At 42.1% G+C, this 27,227-nt stretch overlaps 1 protein-coding gene across 1 annotated transcript in view; it reads left to right on the forward strand.

Moving 5' to 3' along the window:
- NCAM2 (neural cell adhesion molecule 2) overlaps window positions 1–13,759 on the forward strand; it is a 545,555-nt gene extending 531,796 nt beyond the window's left edge. The window contains exon 18 of the mRNA XM_006128839.5: window positions 9,230–13,759. Coding sequence (XP_006128901.1) covers window positions 9,230–9,341 — 112 coding nt within the window. The 3' untranslated portion in view covers window positions 9,342–13,759. The remainder of the gene's footprint in view (window positions 1–9,229) is intronic.
- Window positions 13,760–27,227: the final 13,468 nt, after the last annotated feature.

Consider the following 27,227-nt stretch of genomic DNA (forward strand, 5'->3'; position numbering starts at 1 on the left):
CTGGGGCGTAGAGGGTTGGGTGACCCAACAGGGAGTTCTGGCCCCTGTGGCCAGGCAGTAGCCAGGGCCCGGCAGCAGCAGACATGGAACTCTGGGCCCAGCCACAGAGCTTAGGGGCTGGCAGCAGCAGCTGAGAAGGTGCAGCCCTAACCCTGGAGCTCAGGGATGGCAGCAATAGCCGTGGAGCTCCAGCCCCAGCTATGGAGCTCTATCCCTGGCCACAGAGCTCCTGCCCCAGAGGCAGCAACAATCAGGCAGGCAGCAGTGGGACTAGGCCAGAGTCCTAGTCGGGGCAGCAGGACAGCATGGGCCATGCTGGGAGGGACCTCCCCTGGTCCAGCAAATCCCCTTGTTTTTGGACCAGTTAAGTTGCTAGGGAGGTCTACTTGTAGTTGTTAGTGACATAAGAATCAAATTGCAGAATATCCTGTAGACTACAGTAGTAATTGTATGACTAGACCTGGAGGTCTAGTTGAGCTGCACTCCACACAAAACATAGTGTGGTAATAGGAAAAGGCCACTCCTTGACCACCCTGATCCTAGGAGCTCTGGCCAAAGTTAGAGCTGCTTTAAGGATGCTTTAACCTTCCCTGGCTGAATGATACTTAGTGGGCCATTTTGGTAGCCTGGAATAGTTAAGGCAAAGGGACATGCTCAACATAGCCATGTCGTTGTCTTCTTATCCCCTATATCAGGGCTGTTGATTGGGATGAGGGGGAGGGAGCAGCTGCTTGGGATCTAGCAATTTAAAAGGGACTGGGGCCCTTGCCACTGCTGCTGCAGCAATGGCTGGGGCCCCAGGTCCTTCAAATCACAGCTGGAGCCCCTGGCTGTGCTTTCTGGGCTGTGCAGAATAGGTGGCAGGTAGCCCCCAGGGCACCTCTTTTCCCTGAGACCCTGCCCTTTCTAGCAATGTCTGGAGATTCCCTCCCTGCCCAGCCTTCCTGGGGCCCAGCATTTTTATCCTCTGCCCTGCCCTACTCAAAGGGTGCAGTTTAAAAGAGTGGCATAGGTCCACGTGCACTCTACCAATCCACATGGAACTTGCAGATGGGAGCACGTATTGCAAGAGGGAATCATTTGGAAGGGGAGCCAGAAGTCAGTCTCTACTCATGGCTAGGATGCTAGCTGCAGGTGCAGTATCTCTATAAATAGTTCTTATAATAAATAGCTGTTTAGTTACAAAAACATGGATTTTCCTCATATTGTTACTCAGCACATGGCATGTGAAACATGGTGACAGTCAGTCTAATGAGTAAGAAAGTCATTGACAGATAAGCAAAACAGTGCCTAGAATGATAGCTGACAGGGAGATTGGAGAGACCCCAACCATTTGGAAATGTTGGATTTCCAGAGCAAAAGAAAAAAATCTTGCATAAGCATGTTGAAGCAGGTATTGTGTTTGTGTACTGAGGTAAATGTAGGGGTTAAAGCTTTTTTACTTTCATTACAGAGGGTGGTGATGGGAAGGACACAGATGAGAAATATGAGACTGAGGGCTTGTTTAACTGGAGAGTTAGTACACAGTAAGCAGGGGTATAAATCTACAGCACTCTAGGCTACTTCTGCTCACTCACCAGCCATATAGAGCCTTCAATGGCAAAGTAAAAGTTATGTACTGTGCTTTGGTCTACACCTGCCTCAACCTAGAATAGATAAAAAAGGATAGATCAAAGTGCACTAGGGAGTTTTCACTGTGTGTGATAGTGCATTGTAGACTTGTATTGCAGCTTGCTGTTCACTGGCTCTGAAAGCCAAATTGTTGCCAAGAATAATACCTGAAACACAAGGACAGCTGATAAGTGTCTTGAGTACTATCACCCCTGACAGAATGAAACCATAGAGAAAAATTGTTTCTGAGAAGTGGACTATCTGGAGGACTAGAACTCCAAAAGGTGCATTTTGGAAGGTAGAACATACCTAAAACTCTGCCCAGACTGTACATTGCAGAAGAATTCAAATGATTCAGTACCAAATGGGACTTTGAGCACACAATGTCTTCCCCCCCGAGTACCCACAAACAATAAGAAACCAGAGTCAGCAAGAAACACATCCAAGAGCCTGATAGCAACAGCATAGAGGCAGAAGGGGATCTATACCTGACAAGGTTGGACTATTGTAATACACAGTCTCTGGGACTTGATAATAGATAAGCACAGAGACAAATGCACCAGAGAATCAAGATGGCTTAAAAGAAAAGATGTAGTAACCTGCTTGGAACTTGAAGGAAGTAGCACAGATCGTGGAAAAGAAGAATTTGGAAGAATCATCTGGAAATCATTCAGTTATGGCTGCCAGACTATCTGCAGTTACAGGATCCATTTAAATATTTACCTCAGTAAAGAACCAGATTAATTTTACAAACTTGCAGTACTTTCATGTCTTTACCCAAAGTGTATGAAATATACACTAGCCCTATGCTAAATGGGCATTTCCTAGTCCTCAGGTAGCTAGCTAATCAGGCTTTCCAGCTGCTTTGTGATTGCAGACCAGCTCAAAGCAATCATAGTGGGGTCCAGGATAAAAGTGTTTAATGCTACGCAGTTCAAAGTCTAGTGTACGGTAATAGAAGAGGATCAGATTACACTGTTCTCTGCACACAAGTACTGTAGTTATAAGGGGGGGGAAGTGTTGCAAATAGAGTTTAACTGCAGAAAGGGATCAAATCTTGTTCCAATTAAATGACTACTGTATAACAAAAAAGCTAGGTGTCAAAGCTAGGTGCTAGCCTGAGTAGTTAGCAAATATATTTTCTCCTGAATAATCTTAATATAAGTATGCAGGGCAAATGCTTTGTTATTTTTGATTAGGGAGAGGGGAAATAATAACATTACAAACACTTGTGGAGAGAAATGACAGGAATCACAACCTAGTTGCATTCTGACTTTCAGCCATTTCTTTCTAAGATTATAATGATGTATTTTAGAACTCCTAATTGAATATTGAACCAAGCTGAAATTAAAATTTGCAAAGTATTTTCTACACCATTTGCTGTGGATATTGCAGATCCTAGTATCCTCATGAGATCTGAAAACAAATTTATTGAATTTAACATGATACCACTGGTTGTGTTTTAGAGTTGTACCAAAGTTGACCTCTCTTGCTAATAAGGCAAGGATCTATGTACTTCAATACACAATCACATGTCTCTGTGAACGAATATCATAATCAGTCACACAAGAAGTTATTAAATTATGGTATCTGAACAGGTTTAGGAGTGAAAATAGATCACATACAACTTAATTCAATTATGCCCCATCAAGAAAAGGACATAAGAATGGACATCCTGGATCAGACCAATGGTCCGTCTAGCCTAGTATCCTGTCTTTTGCCAGAGACCAGTGCCAGACAATTCAGAGGAAATGAAAAGAACAGGGCAATTATTGAGTGGGGGAAAAAAAAACCCCGTCAAGCAGTCCCAGCTACATGCAGCCAAAAGCTTAGGGATACCCAGAAAATGGGGCTCCATCCCTGAGCATCTTGGTTAATACCCATTGATTAATTTAGCCTCCATGCATGTATCTAATTCTTTTTTTTTTAATCCAGTTGTACTTTTGGCTTTCACAATGTCCCCTGACAGTGAGTCCCACAGGTTGACTATGCATTATGTGAAAAAGTATTTCCTTTGGTTTGGTTTGTACCAGCTGCCTATTAATTTCATTGAATGACCCCTGGTACCTGTGTTGTGTGAAGAGATCAATAATATTTCCTTATTCACTTTCTCTGCATCCATCATGATTTATTGATTTCTATCATATTCCCCCCTTTCTTGTCTCTTTTCCAAGTCACAATCTTTTTTTTTTAATTTCTCTTCATATGGAAGCTCTTCCAGATCCGTAATCATTTGTCTGTACTTTTTTCAACATTTTCAAATCCAGCGACTGTGTATGTCTTTTCTGATCAGTCGTGTATGCAATATTCAAGATGTGGATATAATGGTTTTGTACAGTGGAATGTATGATATTTTCTCTCTTATTATCTATCCTATTTCTATTCTTAATATTCTGTTGCCATTTTTACTGCCAATATACATTGCATGGGTGTTTTCAAAGAGCTATCCACAGTGACTCCAAGGACTCTTTCTTGAGGGGTATCAGCTATTTTAGACACAATCACTTTTTATGTATACTTGGTATTATGCTTTTCAATTTGCATTATTTGCTTTTATCAACACTGCATTTCTTTTGCCATTTTGCTGCCCAGTCATCCAGATTTTTGTGATCCCTTTATAACTCTTCATAGTCAGCTTTAGATTTAACTACAGTAAACTTCTGATAATCCGGCACTTTAGGACCAGGGGGTGCCAGATTATCAAATATGCTGGACTATAGGAAGGAGGGGCTATGAGGGATCTGTGGTGGAGTGGGGGGGATACGCCCCTCGACTCTGCAGGACCAACCCAGAAGCGCCCCAGCTGCTCTGCCCCAGACTTCCCCAAGTCAGCTGCTGCTGAAACGGACCAGCAGCTGACTCCGGGAAGCCTGGGGCACAGCACGCTCTGCCCCGGGCTTTCCGGAGTCAGCCGCTGGTCAGTTTCAGCAGTGGCTGAATCGGGGAAGCTGGGGGCAGAGCAGCTACAATTGTCCGGCTGCCCGGAGCACTTTTGGGTTCCAGATGGTGCCAGACCATCAGGAGTCCTGGACCATTGGATGCCGGACCACTGGACTTTTACTGTATCATGAATAATTTTGTATCATCTGCAAACTTTGCCACCTCACTGTTGACTTCCTTTTCCAAATCACTTATGATCATGTTAAATAGCAGCTGCTAGTACAGCTTTGGTGGAGCTACTATTTACCTCTCTACACTGTGGAAACTGACCATTGATTTATTGATAACCTCTTCCTGTCTTTTAATTATTTACTGATCCATGCGAAGACATTTCCTCTTATCCCATGGCTGCTTACTTTGTTCAAGAGCCGTTGGTGAGGGAACTTGTCAAAGGGTTTTTGAAATATTAAAAAATAATCAAGTGCAAACTTCTCTCTCATTGAAGCACTAACAAATTAAATTTTATAGTTGTAATTACTTTGCTAAAATTGAAACGTATTTCATTTTATTTTTGCAATATGAATACCATCCTCCTCCTCCTCACTGGGCTCTTCCCAGCCACTTGGGCTCCCCTCCCAAGACTCCTGTCCCCGTGAGCTGCAGCAGCCCCTTCCTCCCCCGCACCCGCAAGCTCCCGGCCCCTTAAGCCTTGCAGCAGCCCTTCCAGAGCTCCCAGTGGCCCCAATGACTGGGGGCTTTGCTGCCCTCTCCTACTGGCTGTGGGCTCTGCTGCCACGCTGGACCTCTTAGTCGCCCTACCAGCTTCCCAGCCCCAGCGGCTGGGAGCTCTGGTGCCCTGTGGGCTCTACTGCCCTGCTAGTTCACCATCCAGCTCCGCTCTGAGCCACCACCAACCTCTGCCACTAAGATTCTCTTGTCCAGAATCATCTGTGGTCCTTCCAGATCATGGCTGTTGCTGGAACAGAGAGTCCCAGACCCCAGAGGTTCAACCAGCACCGTAATGTATCATACAGTAGGTCATTTGTGATGAGTGGGTTAAACTTTTGAAATAAAGTATTTTTCTGTAATTCTACTTAATAGTGATAACACCTTGTGAATTATTTAGTTAATGATCCAAAGTCCAATGAAGTAAATGATTCTTTTAATGACTCTGAAGAAGAGGACTGTGCCCACGAAAGCTCATAATACCACCTATATCAGGCATGTCCAAAGTCCGGCCCGCGGGCCAAATGCGGCCCGCGGTCGGATTTAATACGGCCCCCCACTTCTCCCGGCTCCCCGGTGCTTTTTTTAACTGGCGCGCTCAGCGCGCCGCTTCGGGCCGCCGCCGCCGCAGCGGTCCCAAACCCTGCCCCTGCACTCCGCTTTGGGGCTGAGAGTGCGGGGACAGCCCCCGCTTCCTCCCCCTCCCCTGGCTCCCCGGCGCTCCTCTGACTGGCGCTGCTTCCGGCCGCGCCGCCGCCGTCCATGGCGGCCGCTGCGGTCCTAATCCTCCGTGTAGGGCACGTCCGCAGCCCCGCTTCCCCGCTTGGCTACGGGTTCGCCCTGCCCCCGGGCCGCCGTGAGGCCAGCGTGCCCTGCGCTCTCCGCCCGCCTCTGACCCTGCAAGCCGTCTACCTTGGGGCTGAGAGTGCAGGGATGGACTCCGCAGCTGCTGAGATCAGGGACGGACTCCGCAGCTGCTGAGATCAGGGACTGCCTTTGAACCAGACCTAGCCTATGTACTGCAGTCCAGATCTCAGTTTCACCCTTCACATTAGTGTAGGCAAGTTTTTTTTTCAATTGAGATGAATACATTGTAAAATCTCAGTTAATGTCAGTTGGTCTAAATCAGTTATAAATATATTTGGACACAACATGTATAGTTGGTGTTATGTCGTTTGCCGTTTGCAATAAACTTTGCATAAAATAGTTAATTTGCATTTAATTTTAATGGTTCAAAGAATGTCAGGCAAAATGGTCGGCCCTCACGCATGTTCACTTCATCAAATCTGGCCCTCTTTGAAAAAAGTTTGGACACCCCTGACCTATATGTTTCGTTAGTCTTTAAGGTGCTGCTAGACTTTTAGCTTTTTAAGTTTTTCCAGTTATTAAACTGATTACATTAAACTGATTACAACTGGAGCTGTGCATTTGTGTGTGTGTGTGTGTGTGTGTATATATATATATATATATATATATATATATACACACACACACACACAGGCAGTCCCCGACTTACGCGGCTCTGACTTACGTCGGATCCGCAGTTACCAACAGGGCTTTTCTCTCCCCGGAGGACATGGACTGCGGGACCTCAAGGTCCCGCCGCCCGTGTACTCCGGGGCAAGAAAACCTGCTCCGCGTCTCCCTGGTCTACAGACCAGGAAGACGCGGAGCAAAGACGCGGAGGGGCTGGGCAGCCGGGCAGCCCAGGCGTGCCTGGGCTGTCCCGCCGGCTTCCCCTGAGGTTTGCAGTGCCGCTCCGGACCAACCCGGCAGCACCCCAGCTGCTCTGCCCCAGGAGTCCTGATTCAGCCACTGCTGGTCAGTTTCAGCAGCGGCTGAATCAGGACGCCTGAGGCAGAGCAGCTGGGGTGTTGCTGGGTTGCTCCAGTAGTGCCGAGGTGCCGCGCTACTGGAGCAACCCAGCAGCACCCCACCTGCTCTGCCCCAGGCGTCCTCAAGTCAGCCGCTGCTGAAACTGACCAGCGGCTGACTACAGGAAGCCCGAGGCACAGTTGCTCTGCCCCAGGCTTCCTGGAATCAGCCGCTGATCAGTTTCAGCAGCAGCTGACTTGAGGACGCCTGGGTTTCTTAAGTTGAATCTGTATGTAAGTCAGAACTGGCGTCCAGATTCAGCAGCGGTTGAAACTGATCAGTTTCAGCAGCGGCTGATGCCAGTTCCGACTTACATACAGATTCAACTTAAGAACAAACCTACAGTCCCTATCTTGTATGTAACCCGGGGACTGCCTGTGTGTGTGTGTGTGTGTGTGTGTGTGTGTGTATATATATATATATATGTATATATATATATATATATATATAAATTTTTCCAGTTACAGACTAACTAGGCTACCACTCTGAAGCTTTTAATGACTGTTACTCAAATAGTATTATTTAGTTATCTAGGCAACTGAAAAACTGGTACAGGTAGGCGTCTTAGTCTTTTTGTCATCACAATAGCTTACAAGCCTAAGGAAAAACAATGTTTTTGTATTTTTTCAGTCTCAAGTTAATTCATTTAAAAGCCTTTAAACTCAAATATTTATTCTGGCAGCTGCAAATTAATATATGAAAGTAATTTAAGACCTATAGGAAAACTCAAAACCAGCAAAAATATTGCATGCACTTAAAAAATAAATTTAAACATAGTAAATATATTGTGAGATTGTATTATTTATTAAACTGATTATTACTGGACCTGTGCATTTTTACGTGTGTGTATACAAATCCAGTTAAGACTTTGACATCAAAGAAGGGATTCTTTAGATTTGTCAAGTGTTCTATTTTTCTTTTTTTCAATTTTTTAATAGAAGCCAATGGAATTTAAAAACATGGATATCTTGAATTACATTCATAGGGTCACAGGAGCTTTTCTATTAGAAACAGTTTGCAATTATTAGTGACATTACTATAAGCCTACTACTGGTGTTAAATCAGCTTCTATTTAATATCTCACTTAATTTATCTGTTAGTGGACCAATTACTTGTGTATTGAGGCAGTTTGTTTCCTTCAGCGTCTCAAAAATTATTTTAGATCTTCACCTTCAAAGTTACAAGTCCCCTCCTTTTCTTGTCTTTGTTATCTTTCAGAGTATGTCTACACTGCAGAGTTTTTCCAGAAAAAAGGCTGTTTTTTCTGGAAAAACTACACTTACATCCACACTGTTATTGCATTCTTTCGACAGAAAGTCAAAAGAACGTAGGGGTTTTTCTGACAGACGTAAACCTCTCTTTATGAGGAAGAAGCCTTTTACTGAAATAGCTCTTTCGGAAAAAGGCATGTGTGGACGGAGAAGAGACGTTTGTTTTCTATAGAAGAGGCCTCCAGGAAAAAGCACAGGTGCCCTGTTGGCCACTCCATCCATAGTAATCACAACTTAAATGTGACATAGTGTCCAATCAATGTGGACACTATCTTTCAAAAAAGCAGATAGCAAAAGCGCATACAAAAAGCAATGTGGATGTTCTCTTTCAAAAGAAGTTTTTCCAGAAGATCTCGTCCGGAAAAGCTTCTTCCGAAAGAAGCCTGCAGTTTAGACATAGCCTCCGTTAGTTCATGCTCATTGTTTAACCTTTTGATGAAAAATTATTTTCCTTGTACATTCCAGCAAGCCTAAATTTCATCAAACCAATGATTGGGGGATTAGTTTGTCTTTATCAACAATAGATGTTGCAATTATAAGGTTTTTCTAGAGCTGCTCAATTTGTTCCTAAATTTGTTTTTTGATTAATGAAGACTACCTCAATCCACTGATAGTACAGGACCAGATTGATATCTGTCTTGGGCTATCACACAGGAAAATAAGTGTGTGCATGGCACTACTTTATCTACCTGAATGGGCTATCTCTATTGCAGTGTGTTGCAGAGAGCATCCTCTAAAATTTACCCCTTAGAGGTTTTATATGAATAGATACTGCACCCATATGTTTTTAAAAATCAATTTGGTTTTATATTATAAACAAAGTGAATGATTGTAGATAAATAATGACTTTCCCACATTTCTCACAGGAAACTGCCACTAAAAGAAGAAAATGGGAAAGAAGCTTTAAATCCAGAAACTATAGAAATCAAAGTTTCTAATGACATCATCCAGTCAAAAGAAGATGATAGCAAAGCATAGAAAGATGACTACAGCTGTCGGGGGGAAAAAAGCATTTGGATTGGAGTAACCCTGTGACCAAAACTCTACAGCTGACCTTAATTTCTTGGGCAACTTAAGCTTGGAATAGTTAGTACACCTGTACATAGGATCAAAGTACTTCTGTCTACAGTACCTCTCTATTTTGTTTTGTTAATGTTTTAGTATGTAGTTCTGGCTGACCACAGTCCCTTGGTATCAATCTGAATCTGCAAAAAAGTATGGTAATTTATTATATTACAAAAATGATCTATTTATAAAAACACTTTTACCAAGTTACCCCCAGCCACAGACAACGCAACAAATAGCTCCACATCCTACAAATCAAGCTAAATACATGAAAGAAAGTGCCATGTACTCCTGTATTTATTTTCATTGGTAATAGAGCAGAGGGTTTAGGTGGGCTTTAAAAGAAGGGGAAAAACAAACAATCTCAGTTAGAAACTTGAGACAGAGGGCTGGCAAAGGCTGAGTAGCCACCTCTGCTGCTTTTTGTCCTTTGACACAAAACAGAAACACTGACTATTAGATGGGAAGAGACCTGCACATTGGTTCTTAAATATATTACAAGGCTAATAAATATGATGTACAGATTTAAAATAAATATGGTTCAATATTTTTTAGAAAAAAAAAGGCCTCATCTGGACTACATGAATGTTTGACCCTGAAAGGCTACTGGATTTTCAGATATTCTGTGTTAATGTTTGAGAGATCATGTGTGAATTAAAATGTGGAAACATATTTTGTGTGTGAGAAGAACACTGATTTATGATAATAGCTTTTGGCTTCAAATGAAATCTTAAAATAAACATGAACTCAAATTAGTTGCCTCCATGTACTTATAAATATATATCATTCCTTCTTTTAACCACCTAGTCAAGGAATAAAGTGTTGCATTGCAGTATAACAAAGGAGTTGTTCACCTCCATCTTGTAGGCATGTTGTTAATCAGTTGTCCTTTAAGCAGCACTTGTTTTGTAGCTTAGAATTAATAATTGCATATCCTTTGTATTAAAAAAAAACACATCAAGAAAGGAGGAAGAGAAGAACTTTGACAACATGGGTTAAGAACATTATAAAACTGCTAAATTTGCAGTATACAATAGGCTAAATATTTTGAGCTTCACAGTCCAAGACAAGCACTCTTACTTATACCAGCTGTGAAAGTTATAAGCTATTATGATCAGATAATTTACAACTTTGGTGAAAAATTAATCCTCTTCTATTGATGATTGCTTTTACATTATTACCAGTTGGAGGAATAATATTTTGTGCTTAGTCCAGACTTCAGTATCCATCACCTTTTACACTAATCAGGAGCTGACTGTGGAAGAGGCAGATCTATTCAGTGAACAAACACTATCTAAAATATCTGTTCCTCAGGGGCTGAGTTGTGGATCATACCATTGCAGAACTTCTCCACATCTGAATATAGACCTGTTTTATGAATTTTAGCTCTAATCAGTGGGTGACACCCACATAGCCCACCTCTATAGTTGGTTCATGGATATAGAATTTTGACTATTCATTTTCCCAGGTGAAGGTCATGCAACTTTTAATTGATATGTGGGTGATTACGGCAAGTCAGATGATTTTGTGGCCAAACAGACTACAATCATGTTTGGGAAATTAACTGGAATTTGGGAGAATGATTATTTAGCCTCCCTATTGGTTCAATCACTGATGTGTTTAGGGGAGCATCTGCTGGCATCCTTTCCTTAGGTTGCTTCTAAAACTGATGTATTACCCAAAGACGACCCAAAAATTTTTTAGTTTTTTTTTTCCTTAAAATACTCCTAGGTGGCCATCTAGTGGAGAATGCATAATGAGCCAAGAAGCCAGTGCAGACAATAGGGATGGTTGGAGAAGAGGGTTAAAAGAGAATCACGAGACAAGAAAGGGATAATTGAGGAATAGGGCAACTGTGAAAGATGCACTATGATTCTGCTGCAAGTCTCTCACTTTTAATGCTAACCCAAGGCCTCAAGGTCAAGGAAAGCTGAAGGGGGTACTCCTCAGAATCCTGCCTTGTTGCTGCGGTGCACTGAGCAGGTAGAAACACAATTAATAGACAGCCACTTGCCTGCTAATTTTCTCCTTCATTTCTTTCTGGAAGTGAGTAGTCAATGAGAATCCGGAGGAAGCTGAGTGGGATTGGCCCCTAGCTTGTAATTGACAGAGCCACTCCTCATACAGAACACAGTAGGGATGTAAACTCCCATTTAATTGGTTAACCAATTATGGGGAGGTGGAGTGAGGGAGCTGCTCCAGTCCAGCTAGTCTGGAATGTTCCCCACCCCCAAACACCACTTGGCTGGAGTGGCCCCAGCGCCGCGGCTGCTCTGGATGCAGCAGCAACCTCTCCCTGCACGGTGTGTGGGCCTGCTATAGACAGCAGTTGTTCTGGACAACAGAGCATCCCCTGTCTATGCTGGGTTCTCTGTGGTCTTGGAGCAGTCCCCTGTCAGTGGCAGGCTGGGAGCTGCTCCAGCCCCACCAGTTAACCCAGTTAATCATTCACATTCCTACCATGCAGTGAAAGTTTCTCCTACTGGAAAAATACTCAGAGCCAGAGTCCTCCTCCATTGATGTCCTTTTTTGTGTGTGTAAGCTAGTAACCAAGTAGTATCCTGAACAATTCAGGTAGCTTGAGGTAAAAGAAGAGGAAACAAGATTTGAGCAATTGTAGAAGAGAAGGTTGGGGTAGAGAGGAAAACAGTTAATCTCACTTGGACATGATGGCTACATCTAGACTGTCATGATTTTCCGCAAATGCTTTTAACGGAAGCACTTTTTGCAGAAAAGCATCCATACCAATCTAGACGCGGTTTTGTGCAAGAAAGCCCCGATCCCCATTTTCGCCATCGGTGCTTTTTTGCGCAAAACAATACCATGTTGTCTACACTGGCCCTCTTGCGCAAAAGCATTTGCGCAAGAGGGCTTTTGCCCGAACGGGAGCAGCATAGTATTTCTGCAAGAACACTGACAATCTTACATGAGATAGTCAGTGTTCTTGCGGAAATTCAAGTGGCCAGTGTAGACAGCTGGCAAGTTTTTCCGCAAAAGCAATTGCTTTTGCGGAAAAACTTGCCAGTCTAGACGCAGCCAGTTTGTGTAGTCTACTTTCTACACTGTCACTCTCCACAACAGCATTTTCTTTAGGCTCTTTCTGTCACTAGTACGCCAAATCCTGTCATCCTCACTCATGCTGAGCAGACCCTCACTATGCAAAAAATATAGTGTGGAACTAATGGGACCAGTCACACAATAAGTTCCCTTTGCTCTGTATGCAAGGTTGATAGAATCCTGGCAACAGTTGCTTGCCAGGAGGTTATTTCACCCTGAAATATTGTGGCCTCTGTGGCTGCAAAGCCTAGGAAACTTTCATGTTCCTTCATCTGTGAAGACAAATTTTGCTTAGATATGGCTCTAAATTAGGAGGAAGGAGAGACGTGAGGGGGGGAAATAAGTGCAAAGGGATTTGAAAATCTAAGAGGTCCATACAGCATGTTTATTATTGCTATGATTGTACTACACATTAAATTAAAAAAAAACCCTCTACAAACGTATTTTGTTATTCAGTATATTAATGGGAACTGAATAACTGCATGTTTGAATATACCAGATTTATTTTTTCTGAAGTTATGCCTCTTACCAGGGGTATTCTGTGATGGCCTTTGAATTACATGGAGTAAAACTAGTGAAGGACTATTCTAAGTATAGTCTTTGATTTGAAGTTTAAGAGGGTATCTCTTGCTCTTGGCATTGATGCCATGCAGGAGAAAGGCAAAACTGTACAAGTTTTTTTACAACATGAAAGAATGTACCAAAATATCTATCTTTGCTAATGTTTTCACATGAGGGACAGCTTGTAGTTTAAATTGTAAGATATGTGCAGAAATGGAATAACAGCATTTCTTTGTTTTTCTTTCGTATTCTAGACTGAAAATATATCTGTATAAATGTCACTTTTACTGTCTGAAAGTAATTTTAAGTGTTAGTATGAAATGACAGAAGAGTTGACTGAATATAACTATTGGTAAAATTAACCTGAATTGTTACACTGTTTTAGTTTGGGTTGGGGGCCAAGAAGTCACTTATATTTTTGACAGTTCTTGGAAGGTTAAATGAAACATGACAAAGACAATCTCTACTCAACAACAGATCAAGAGAAAAAGATTAAAAATGCTTAGATTATTTTAAGTAGGAGATGCATTTTGATTTCTCATATTATTTTTTTAATTATTTCTGATTAACTTTTTGCAATTTAGCCTAAAATATATATTATGCAGAATATTTTTGTTGTTCTTTCCCCAACCCCAGTGATTTTTTTGGGGGGAGGGCCTGGGGCAGAAATATTTACTATTCTGGTGATGCTAATACCAGTTGTGAAAAAGCTGAATTTAGGGTATGTCTACACTACAAAGTTAGTTCGAACTAACGGACGTTAGTTCGAACTAACTTTAATAGGTGCTACACTAGCGCTCCGCTAGTTCGAATTTGAATCGAACTAGCGGAGCGCTTAGTTCGAACTAGGAAAACCTCATTTTACGAGGACTAACGCCTAGTTCGAACTAGCTAGTTCGAACTAAGGGCTGTGTAGCCCTTTAGTTCGAACTAGTGGGAGGCTAGCCCTCCCCAGGTTTCCCTGGTGGCCACTCTGGCCAACACCAGGGAAACTCTATGCCCCCCTCCCGGCCCCGGACCCCTTAAAGGGGCATGGGCTGGCTACGGTGCCCGTGCCAGGTGCAAGCCTGCCAGCACCCAGCTAGCAGACCCTGCACCTGGCACGGCACAGAGCCACCCACCCAATGCCCCCCAGCCCACCCCCTCTTCCCGGGACCAGGCTGGCGGCTCCCGGGAGCTTGCCCTGGACTGCAAGAGGCGGGCACCTTCCTGGGCTAGTGCAGACATCGTGGACCTCGTCCACGATCTCCGCACTAGGCACAGGAAAGTGGCCGTCTAGGGCAGGAGAGCTGCCAGCCTGGCCACCCAGGACCAGGTGTGCATGAAAATCAAGGGGGTCCACTGAGACCCCCGACACTGAGCCCTGAGCTTACAATGGCCGTACTGGGTCAGACCAAAGGTCCATCTAGCCCAGTAGCCTGTCTGCCAACAGCGGCCAACCCTAGGGACCCTGGAGGGGATGGACCGAAGACAATGACCAAGCCATTTGTCTCGTGCCATCCCTCTCCAGCCTTCCACAAACTTTGGGCAGGGATACCACTCCTACCCTCTGGCTAATAGGACTCCATGGACCCAACCTCCATGACTTGATCTCACTTCCCTTTCAACTCTGTTCTAGTTGTAGCCTTCACAGCCTCCTGCAGCAAGGAGTTCCACAGGTTAACTATTTGCTTTGTCAAGAACAACAACTTTCTCTTACTAGTTTCAAGCCTGCTACCCATTCCTTTCCTTTGGTGTCCTCTAGTCCTTCTTTATGGGAACTCAGGAAGAACTTTTCTGAATGCACCCTCTCCACCCAACCCCTGCTTTTAGAGACCTCTATCCTGTCCCCCCTCCGTCTCCTCTTTTCTAAGCTGAACAGTCCCAGTCTCTGTAGCCTCTCTTCATCTGGGACCTGTTCCCAACCCCTGATCATGTTAGTTGCCCTCCCCTCTCCCAGCCTTTCTCTTCCCCTCTCCCACCTCCTTTTCCCAGTCTCCCCCAGTTTTGTTCAATAAAGACAGAGTCAATGTTGGAAGAAACGTTATCTTTATTTTGTACATCAATAAGAAGGGGGGCTAGGGAAGGGCAAGTGGAAGGAGGTGAGGGAGGAATGGGGTACGAGCCCCCGATGGGGAGGACTGGGCTGGCTCTGCGGGCTTCTGGGGGTGGAAGCTCTCCTGCAGCCCCCCAATTACTCCCTCTCCCCAGATGGCAGCCTGCGGCAAGTGCAGCCGGGCTGATGGCCGAGTGGTGTGATGTGCCCAGTGTGGGCACTCAGGGCACTCCAAGCCAGAACTTCTTTGCAAGCGGGGCACCCCTTAGAACTGTGTGTCCGGGGTGGGGGTCGGGACCCTTTAAGCGCAGCCCTCGGCTAGCCTGAGACAGCATCTCCATGCTCTAAGTCCTCCTGTGATGCCCTGCCGGCACTGCTTCCGGCCATCATTAAGCCCTGTTCAGAGTCCACTCAATGTGGACTTACTAGTTCGAACTAGCAAAACGCTAGTTCGAACTAGTTTTTAGTTCTAGATGCGTTAGTTCGAACTAGCTTAGTTCGAATTAACTAATTCGAACTAAGTTAGTTCGAACTAGGGCTGTAGTGTAGACGTACCCTTATTTAGGCCCTAATCTTGGGAGCTCCACTCATGCTGCACCCCATTTACTTCAACAGGGATGTGCAGAAGTAGAAGATTCTACTTGCTTGGAACAGTTAGGAGGATCAGGGCCTAATTTTTATTTTCTTTGTTACTATGTACAACTTTAGCATATGATAGTCATATAGAATGGTGGTTTTGACAACAGTTCATGACAGTAAATTCCATTTGACATCTCCCATCTTTGAACTGATAGTTATCTGAAAAGTGGCTTTCTTTTCATGATGATAATGAAATCGATCAGGTCCTTATTCATTAAGTGCCAATCATTGAACAGTAGTATTACAATCATGTCATTTTTTTCTGTTTCTTACAGCAGATAATCAAGATGTATTTGTGCCTTTGAATAGCATGTCACTCTGCTTTATTTAAAAAAAACAACCCTTCAGTAATTTGCCTAATAATCCCGTTTAGACGAATTGAAGTTTTACAGTGAAATAGTCCCCGCCTCAGAAATACAAAATGTATCTAAGTTAAGTGGGCAGATTTTTTTTTTCCAAATCACTATCATATTTAAAACCTCAAACCTATAAAAGATTTGGAGAGGTAGCACTTTTTTCCCCGGTTTTGATGGTACCATTTTAAAATGTATTTATTCTAGGTAGAGAAAGATGTGTTCATGATTCAGATAATGGAAGGAAATTCCTTGTGAATGGGTATTTTGAACAAATGCCTCAAGTTGAAACTTTTTTGAGATTCTTTTAGGGATTCTCCAAAATGTTATTTGTCCTCCCAGTGCCTCTAAAATCTTAACAGTTTCTTTCAGATCTGGAAGGAACTCTGGATTCTCTTCCCACCTTTTTACTTACAGTAAAACCATTGTCTGCAGAAAAGGTCATGGCTTCACTATCTGTGTTATAACTGTTACTGGAAATAACATATTTATTTATTTAGAGTATTTGATATAGGTATTAGGCAAAATTTACCCCTTTGTAGAAAACCACCACCAGACCTAGGTATTATATAGGCACACAGACCCTAATATTGCAGATTGATCTGAAGGGTTGTGGAGCAGAATACCTGTGTAGATAACTATTGTGTGAAATCTTGGCTTTATTGAAGTTAATGATAAAAATCCAATAAATTTCAGAGTTCCAGGATTTTATCTATTGACTTCAGTGGGCTCCACATATGTCCAAGGATCTTCCCACTTGACTCACCTTTGAGAATCAGATGTGAGGGTCTATCTACACTGAAATTAAAAACACCCATGGCTGGCACATGACAGCTGACTTGGGCTTTCAAGACTTGGGGTAGGGGACCGAATAATTGCAATGTAGATCATAGAATCTTAGGACTGGAAGGGACCTTGAGAGGTTATCTTGTCCAATCCCCTGCACTAACGGTCGGATTACTACGTATTATCTAAACCATCTCCAACAGAAGTTTTCCTAATCTGCTTTTAAAAATCCCCAATAGTGGAGATGCCACAATCTCCCTAGGCAATTTACTCCGGTGCTTAACTACTCTGACTGAATTTTTTTTTCCTAATGTCAAACACAAACTTCCCGTGCTGTAATTTAAACCCATTGCTTCTTGTCCTTTCTTCAGAGGCTATGGGAAATAATTTTCTCTCTTCTCCTTTTAAACCCTTTTATGTAGTTGAAAGCTGATATCATGTGTCTGTTCAGTCTTGCCTTGTATGAGCTTGGGCTGGTAACTGGGCTCTAGGATGGGGGTGAGCAGATGGATCTAGTTCACAGATTTAGTCCTTGGGGCTGTGTCTAGACTACATGCCTCTGTCGTCAGAGGCATGTAGATTAGACACATAGGCAAAGTCAAATGAAGCAGTGATTTAAATGATCGCGGCTTCATTTACATTTACATGGCTGCCGCGCAGAGCCGACAAACAGCTGATCAGCTGTTTGTCTGCTCAGCGCACTAGTCTGGACGCTCCCCTGCTGACATCAAAGCCCTTTGTCGGCAGCCCCGTTATTCCTCGTGGGATGAGGTTAACCGGGGCTGCCGACAAAGGGCTTTGATGTCGGCAGGGGAGCGTCCAGACTAGCGTGCTGAGCGGACAAACAGCTGATTAGCTGTTTGTCGGCTCAGTGCGGCAGCCATGTAAATGTAAATGAAGCCGCGATCATTTAAATCCGTCGATGGAGCCATGTAGTTTAGACGTAACCTGGAAGGCCTCCACCTCCATGGTTACACTGATACCTGCGGAGTTGCAGCTCTTGTTGGCCATGATTTGCAGCCAACCGGAGCTGCAATCCTCCAATACCTGCAGAGGTGCAGGTAAACATAGTGGCAGCGGCCTCCAGGTAATAACCCTGCAGGCTGAAGTTCTTTTATTGCCTATCCCTGCTTTAGGACCTTGAGACAAGGGTGAGTCCTAGAACTTGGTCTGCAGCTAAAGTCCAAATGTCTATGCCACAGTCAAATGACTCTTTAACTTGATCTCTGTGAACCAGTCGGCTGGCACATGCTAGTCATGGGTATGTAATTACAGTGTAGCCATACCATAGGGCACACATGAGCCTTTTACAGGTTCTCTTCATCGGGGATATTTTCCTTATTAGAAGTTAGTACTGATCTTAGAATTGCATCACAATTTTATCCCATAGTCTAGCATATTTTAAAAGTTAGTAAGGAGATGAAGAAATGTTTCTCTCTACGTAGCAAATGCCCTTTGTATAAAGGTAAAAGATAAAGTCTAACTAAGATTTTTTTTAACACTCAGTATGTTTTGCTGAAGTTTGTAGCAGTGCTAAGTGAACCCTAATCTACACTGGGAAGTTATTTCAAAATAGCACCCCTTCTTTTGAAATAATAAACACAGTGTCCACACTATCATTTTGAAATAATGAGCTGGTTATTTCGATATCTGCACTCCTGCTTTCCCCAGGGAATAACACTTATTTTGAAATTGTTATTTCAAATTTAGTTATTTTGAAAAAAAATCCTAGTGTAGACATACCCAGGAAAAGCACCATGGTTAAGTGAATATTTCTGTTTTGTTTTTAACGGTGCTATAAAGAAAAAAGTCCACACTGCACTGAAACATTTTTTTCAATGCTAATATAATTTCAAGGAAACATCTAATTAAATTGACTGCTTTGTGGGAAAAAAAAACAGGTTTTAAGGGATTTGCAAAAATGTCACCATACATGTCAATGAGCAATTCATACAAGATTTGATTTGACGCAAAGATAAATCTTTTCACTTACTGCAATGGGCTTTGGATAAGGGACTTTAAAGTTCATAGTATACCAATGTATCTTTCCTCCTAAAAGGCATTGTGAGCCCAATGCTGTTTGTTTTTCAAACTTGGACATTGGCCTCTTTTTGCCCAAGATAATGAATTATAAATGTGGGCTGCCATATATGTATTGGCAGGTTTTAAGTCACAGGTGGGACTGGGGAAATGGCAGGTTATACTAATGCAGGGCAAGAAAGCTGACAAAAATAAGGAAAGTCAGGAAAAGAGACAGCATGTTTAAATACAGCGCTACTTAGAAGAAGAAGCAGCTGCTTGGGATTAGATGTTGCAGCTAGCTCGGATGATGGCAGAAAAAACAGAAGACGTCTCTGGACAAGTTAGCCTGGAACAGGGGAATTTTGAACTGTGAAGGGAGAATGTTAGGCCAGAGAGATCCTATAATTCTGCCATTTAGTTAGTCTACATTTAATAAAGAGAGAAATTGAAGTGTGAGGGGTGGAGTGGAATAACCCCTCAGAATTTATGTAAGTCAGTAACAAAAATAAAACAGTTTATTCCTTCAGGAAATGTCATTGCTAATGGTGTAGAGTTCTCGCTAAAAATACGTAAACTATTTAGACAAGATATTTTTAAAAAGAGCTGTCCTGCTACCATGAGCACTTGATATTTGTTTTGTATGCTGTGTACAGTATAAGTTAAGGGATACCATATATTGTTTTTGTTATTCCACATGTTGTCAACAGCCCATTTATGCTATATACCATCTGAATTATATATTGAAGAGTTAGCTACCACTGGGGCTAGTTTGTTAATTGTTTCTAAATCTTATGTCCTTCTGAAATGCTGTAAATATATATATCTAAACTGTAAAAATAATAATAATAATAATAATACTGCAAATGCTGAAGTTTTGTATTTATGAAAGACATAGAAAGTATGGCTTAAAGTATATCAATTATTTGTCACTCTTCACCATTTGTATATTAATAGTAAAGATACTTTTACTTTCATGAAGTGTTGCATTTTACATTTACTTTTTGCTAAATGTTTACTGCTAGCAATGGGCAGATGCAGGATGAATTCAAGGACATTCACCTTTTCAGAACATTTTAAACCCTACACTCTTTTGGAAATGAACCAAAACTGTTAATTATTGACAAAAATAAGAGAGATAATTTATTCCTCCTTGTTACAGTGCTAAAAGATGCTCAAGTAAATTTACAGTGTACGATACTCCTTTATCTCTAATACAGCATTGATTAATATTATTACCGTAACACCAAGCATGGGACCCCTCTATGCTAGGCACTATTGAAAAAAAGCAGCCTTGTCCCAGAGAGCATACTTTTAAAAAGTGCTTAGGCACCTAATAGGCAGACAAATACCTAAGTTAGGCATTACAGGCATTTTTAAACCTGCTGCTAAGGTGCTGCCTAATCCCTGGTGCCTGTGATCCCATAAGTGCCTGTCTTTTGGCCTGTTGGCACCTAAAAGTCAGCATCCTAAGCCTCATCAGCTCCTTGGCATTGCTGCTGCCCCACTGCAAATGATCACAGCCATAGTATCTGTGGCTTATACTTAAGAACAGCGATAGGCTCAGCTATCAGTACATCTGCAGCCACCAACTCCTAGTCAAGCTCTGAGACGGCAAACATTTAAACATGTGCTGACTGAATAAACATTGAGATCACCAACATATGCAAAGTTAAGCACTGGGGCAGATGACCGTTTTGTGGGGCCCCCGCTTTGCCACGGCGCATGTGCAGTGACGCCATGCGCATGCGTGGTGGTGCCATGGCACATGCGCGGGGCTTTTTGAAGCGCGGGGCCCGGGGCGGCCGCCCCGTTCGCCCTGCCCTATATCCACCCCTGGTTAAGCATCTCTCTGTTTAAAGGAACCGGGCCCAAAGAGATAAGTTGGACAAAGGGGAAAGTATTATTATCTTCATTGTACACATAAGACACTGAGGCCCAGAGGCCAAGATTCAATCACATATAAGCATGTGCATGCACCTACTTTTTCGAAAAAAAGGATTTAAAACACTGCTTAATGTTACTTGTGTACATGAATACCTGATCTGGGATCAGAAATGTAAGATGACTTGACAAAGTCATAAAGGAAGTTTGTAGCCCAGCCAGAAATTGAAGCCAGATAACCTGCATCACAATCAGTGCAGTGCTTTAACCATAGGACAAGACTTCTCCTCCTCTGAAGCCCAAAGGAAAATGTAGAACTGTTTCCATTATTAATATTATATTGCTGCTGTATGACAGCTGTATAAATAGCACCAGCTTTTCAGTTCTGATCTCATATTCCATGCCTTTGTAGCTCTCAAACCTTTTACACATGTTAAAATGGTAGGTGTAGGGAGATTGGATGGCTTCTTTCATGAATGACTGAGTACTACTTAAGAGAAGGCTGTCACATATTCTGACAAGAACAATTTCCTCGGCTGTGTTACTTGACACTCTAATAAAACTTGAAAGCACAATGAAATATAATGTCTTTTTTCTATTGAGAGACTGAATAGTTTCATATTTGGGATGGCATGGAACTGGGTCCTCCTGGCACAGGAAAACAATAAGCCCATGTGTAAGTCCATCCCTGTTCAGGAAAGCACTTAAGCAAATGTGTAACTGTAATCATGTGCTTTTGTCCCATTGAAAGGTATGTCTTTCACATGTCTTTCATATGCTTAGAGAGCTATGCATATATTTAAATGCTCTCCTTGTTAAAGATGCTTCCCTGAACTGTGCTTTAGCATAGTGCTGCAGTTTTTGGGTTTCAGTCACTGTGGGAGAATAATTTTTTTTAAACAAAACATAATCTCTCACTGGAATTGAAAAACATCATTGGAATCATTCTGCCGAAGAGACTGCATGAGCCACATGTGGCAGAATTTAGTTATGTGAATAAGGCAACAAAAATGCTGCAGAGACTAGAATAGCAAAGAATCTTAGCTTGCAAATTTTTTTGGACATGATGAATATCTGGACCAGACACAACCTGCCAATGCTGCTTTAATGAATCTATCAGAAGTCAGTGTTATGTTAAGGGGATCCATTATTTCTTAATAATATAAGCCCAAGTAGGGCATTTCTTTGAGGTGTTCAATGGACTAGCTCAGTGACAAACAAGGCTAATCTTTGAACTTGCTCTTTCACTTCTGGGAAAAGAGCAATCCCTCACATAGTATAAGGCCACGTTGTCAAAAAGCATTTTATACTACCAGGGGATCTTCCAATGCAGTAAAAGAAACAATCATTACAGCTATTGAAAATATTATTTGTAACTTGGTTCAAGTCCTACAGCTGTCCTTTAAAAAAAAAAGGTAAAAGCATGTCTAGTCTGTAAAGGCTTCTTGTAACATGAGATACAGCAAGTTTAATTAAAAGGCCACTGCAGTGTATTGCAAAATATGTTGTGATAAATAGGCCAGAGCTAAAACCTGTGATAGATGATGGAGCTTTACTATGCACAGCTCTTTATGTCTTCAGTGAAATTTTGTAATTATTCATTCCCTAATGGGAAGTCTGTGTTAATTGTGAGATTGGTGTAATGTGTTTGGATTTCTTGGTATGCATGGCATGTCTGGCTGCAGTATTTTGTACTGTCTGTATTTTTAAAAGGGCACATGTAGTAGACAGGTTATAATGTGCTGAAAGTGTAGACAGTTGTCTTGACTCCCAAGTGTAGGATGAGAAATATTTTCTAATGCTGGATCAGAACATCCTCTTATGCAATAGACATAGAGAGAGAGAGAGAGAGAGAGAGAGAGAGAACCCCTCTAGTTAATTTTATTTGTTAGAAAATAACTTGTATTTGCTGAGATAGATGAAGGCCTTGATCCTGAAATACTATCTGCTTGTGCATATTCCTGCACCAGGTGGAGTGGCCAGGCTGTGCTCTTGCTAGTGGCTTTCACTGAAGAATTGGGACAAAGGGTCAGATTTTCAAAAATGCCATCTAAGGGTGCCTCTTATTTTGAGTTAATTTCAAAATAAACCACTATTCTGAACCGTCCCCTAATCCTCGTGGAAAGAGATTTACAAGGACATTGGAATATTTAAAAATAACCAGTTTGCTTAAAAGATGCCCAGTGGCTATTTCGGGATACCAGAAGTAACGTGAAATAGCACCACTGTCTAGACATATCCTCAATGACTTAGGAACATAAGCACCATTGAATTTCAATTAGAGTTGTACGAAATCACTTCGGTGCCTTTAAAAATCTCATCCTAAATGTGCAGAATCAAAATGAAAGGGGGTGCTAGAGGTGAAATAGTAGAGTAAATAGGAACCACTGGGTGGTTTACTGCAAAATTTGCTGTTAATGGTACTTCAAAAGAAGAGAGATGAGGCTCAGAATTATCAGAGCTCCGGTGATACTGAAAGACAGGCAGGGAGAAGATTAGTTTTCAGTTGAGAAGAATATATAGTGTTAGAACTCAAATAAAAGAGTTGGGCTGCTTCTTGAAAATGTCTTTTACTCTGGAGGCTGTGACTGAGATGAAGATTATCTTTTAATCACATCCATTTTAAGGTTATATCACTGACATTCACCAATATAAGCCCACACAATGCTATCATGTCTTATTCAGTGAAGTTTATCATTCAAACAATTTTGTCTTATGTTTGTGTTCTCGGTAAAGCTTTATTACCATGTACGCTTATTAAATAAAAGGAAGAAGATTCTGATTCCTAATTTGCTAGCCTATAGGGAGATATGAAAGCAACAAAAAAGGAGAATGGTCTGGTGATAAAGACACTAGGGTGAAATTCAGGAGATTCAGGCTCCAGTTTTGGTGTTGTCACAGAATACCTTCGTGAGCTCGGTCAAGTAATTTAACATGTTCGTGGTCCAGTTCTCCATTTGGGAGTAGTAATACTTCCTTACTCACACACTGGCTACGTCTAGACTGGCATGATTTTCCGCAAATGCTTTTAATGGAAAAGTTTTCCGTTAAAAGCATTTGTGGAAAAGAGCATCTAGATTGGCACGGACGCTTTTCCGCAAAAGCACTTTTTGCGGAAAAGCGTCTGTGCCAATCTAGATGCGGTTTTCTGCAAAAAAGCCCCAATTGCCATTTTCGCGATTGGGGCTTTTTTGCGCAAAACAAATCTGAGCTGTCTACACTGGCCCTTTTGCACAAAAGCTTTGCGCAAAAGGACTTTTGCCCAAATGGGAGCAGCATAGTATTTCCGCAAGAAGCACTGATTTCAGACAGTAGGAAGTCAGTGTTCTTGCGGAAATTCAAGCGGCCAGTGTAGACAGCTGGCAAGTTTTTCCGCAAAAGCAGCTGCTTTTATGGAAAAACTTGCCAGTCTAGACGCAGCCACTCTGTTTAGCATGGCCATTTTGGCTTTGATCCTGCAAACACTTAGACATATGACTTTACTATCATGAGTGGCCCTATTAATTTTAAAAGGACTAGTCACAGTAGTAAAATTAAGTGTGTGCTGGGTCGATAACTTAAAATAGAAGCAATTTGGGGTCAAAGAATGTCTTTAACTATATGTGTGTACATACAGAAGCTATCAAAATATGGCAGTAATTTCTGCAAGAGCTTCTAAACCTTTTTGCAATATAAGGAATACAAAAAGCCTACTGTATCCTTTTGCTTAACTGAGAGGATGCAAAAGAAGCACGTCCTGAATCTGTATCTGGCCATCAGTCTTGATTTTTGGAGTTACAATAAATGAGACCATTGGTAAGTTGTAAAAGCCAAACCAGACAATAATAATAAGTAATTAGTAATAATAAATAAAACTTAATAAAAGTATTATTTTTAACACAAACCCTTATCCAAAAGGATCCTAAAGTTCTTTTTGAACTGTTAACTTTAATCCGGGCTTTATCATTAAGTTCAAGAACAGCAGTATTATATAACATGTTGTGTCCCTGAAATGCTGCCATCTCTTGTATGAAGGCCAACAACCACATAACATGCTGCATAGAGAAACAGATCTGTTTTCTCCAGAGAATACCACACTACCATGGTCCTAGTAACATATCCAGTGACACCACAAAGACCCAGTTTTGAATCAGTAGTTCTTTTCCCAGAAACACCTTTCTTTGCAATTACCTGATTCCTTATAGATGTCTCTAGTGCATGATTACACACCTATAAAAATGACTTTTCCTGCAGGCTTTCAGGGGTTTGCCTTTTAAATTTGGCAAAGCCAAAAAGTCTTAACCCTAAAGGAGCCATTTTGCAAACAACAGCTGCCTACTGTGTCTCTCAGCTGGTAAGTACTCCTGGCTTTTGCTAGGTTTCCCTCTCCTGTCCCCAGTGTGATTTGGATACAGGGTTTGTTCAGTGTTGAGGCCGTGTTGTCTCAGGATCTTTCCAACCACATAGGAAAACATGGCCCTAATATTTTGTAAGTGGAACAGTAAAAAACAAAACAAAAACCACACTAGATAAGTGCATGGAGAAAAAACACCATGTAAGCAAATCTGAGGCAGGTTAATAATTATGTTGGGGAAAAAGTCTATTAGTTTAATTTCCTTTTGGTTCTTTAATTTATTTTGGGGTGAAGTGGAAGATGGAAGGTTATCAAGAGGGGATGAATGAATGTAAGGACAAGGGAGTTAGGAGGAGGGAGAATTTTAGGATGAAGGTTAAAAAAAGGAGAGAAAGAAGAAAGACAAGTGGCTGAGGCATACCTCGGGGGAAAAAAAATGCAGAGCAATCTGCAGTGATCAACTTAGGGGCTATGGAATTGGGTAAAACACAAAGACTAGTATTTTAGCAAACCCTGGTTTGGCATGCTGCTGAATTAGCTGAGTGAATAAAGTCTTATTGGGTAGAAACATTTTTCTTTGGAAAAAAACTGCGACATGAAATTGCTCCTGATACTTCATATCTTCCTGGGGAAGCTCTTGTGGTCCTCTCTGTATATTTATTTTTTCTGCCTGATTGCAATATAACACCCTGTCTCTGTTTTCTGCTTGGTTAGAAGCAAGGCCACTCAAAGAAAAGGATTTGCCAAGGTTTTCCTTAGCAGACTTTCAGTTGAGTACCTGTCCAGCCTAGCCCTGTTTCCCTGGTGAGAGCTGATAGGATCATACTGGGAGATATAGTTTAATTTATTAAAACAAATGTGTGGAGAATAGAGGATTTTCTCTGCACACACCTTTTCTATGCCTCAACCCTGATGAATGGTGAAGCTGCTTAAAGTTGCCCTTTGTCTCCTCTTTTATTTAACATTATCTCTGAGGGTATGTCTACACTACCCCGCTAGTTCGAACTAGCGGGGGTAATGTAGTCATCCGCAGTTGCAAATGAAGCCCGGGATTTGAATTTTCCGGGCTTCATTTGCATGAAGCCGGCCGGCGCCATTTGTAAATGCCGGCTAGTTCGAACCCCGTGCCGCGCGGCTACACACGGCACGGAGTAGCTAGTTCGGATTAGGCTTCCACGAGGAGTACAGCTAGTTTGGATTAGAAGCCTAATCCAAACTAGCTACTCTACACGCGGCACGGGGTTCGAACTAGCCGGCATTTACAAATGGTGCCGGCCGGCTTCATGCAAATGAAGCCCGGGAAATTCAAATCCCGGGCTTCATTTGCAACTGCGGATGTCTACATTACCCCCACTAGTTCGAACTAGCGGGGTAGTGTAGACATACCCTGAGCTACTGATTCATTTAGTCAGACTGACCCCAATATTGCTGGCACTGAAAGCGTAGAGTGAAATGTGTTCTGTATTCCTTGTACTGTTAACATGAGTTTTTTCCCTCAAACTTAAATGAGGTTGTTTAAAATTTGGTAGAACTGAGATGGTATGGTTTAGCTGTTGATGCATTTGACTGGGACACAACAGAGCTCATTTCTGTTTCTGACTCTACCACTGACCCACAGGTGACCTTGGGAAAGTCACTCATAGTATTGCTTGTTCACCTTATGCATTCAAAAATCTCAAGTCAGGCCCTCCCAAACCACGGAATAGGCTTAACAATCATGATATTTTACAGATAATACTGATGGGATTCTTGTTCTCTCTGGCTTTTGAGCTTTGCTTTGTCCCCCATCAGGGGTAAAAATGAACTTTTATTTTCATGAAACTTATTCTCCAGGAGCCTGCAGTTTTAAGGAAAACCTCATATCTTAGAAAAATTGTAACCAAATTGTTGGAGTTGGCAACCCTGTGTCACTGCTTTGTGCCTCAGTTTCCCCTCTTACCGTAGTCATCCATTTTTCCTGTTAGACTGTAAGCTTCTTGGGACAGCAGCTGCCTTTCATAATGTTGAAACAGTACCTAGCTCATTACAGTCTAGTTGTCTGCTTGTGGCCATTGGGCATTACTCTAATGCATGCAGCAACACTGATATCTTTTTGCTGCAGAATGGGGCCATTGCATTATTGTCAGTTATAT

The sequence above is a fragment of the Pelodiscus sinensis genome, chromosome 1 (assembly GCF_052426305.1).
Source record: "Pelodiscus sinensis isolate ZL-2025 chromosome 1, ASM5242630v1, whole genome shotgun sequence".
Taxonomy (NCBI): Eukaryota; Metazoa; Chordata; order Testudines; family Trionychidae; genus Pelodiscus; species Pelodiscus sinensis.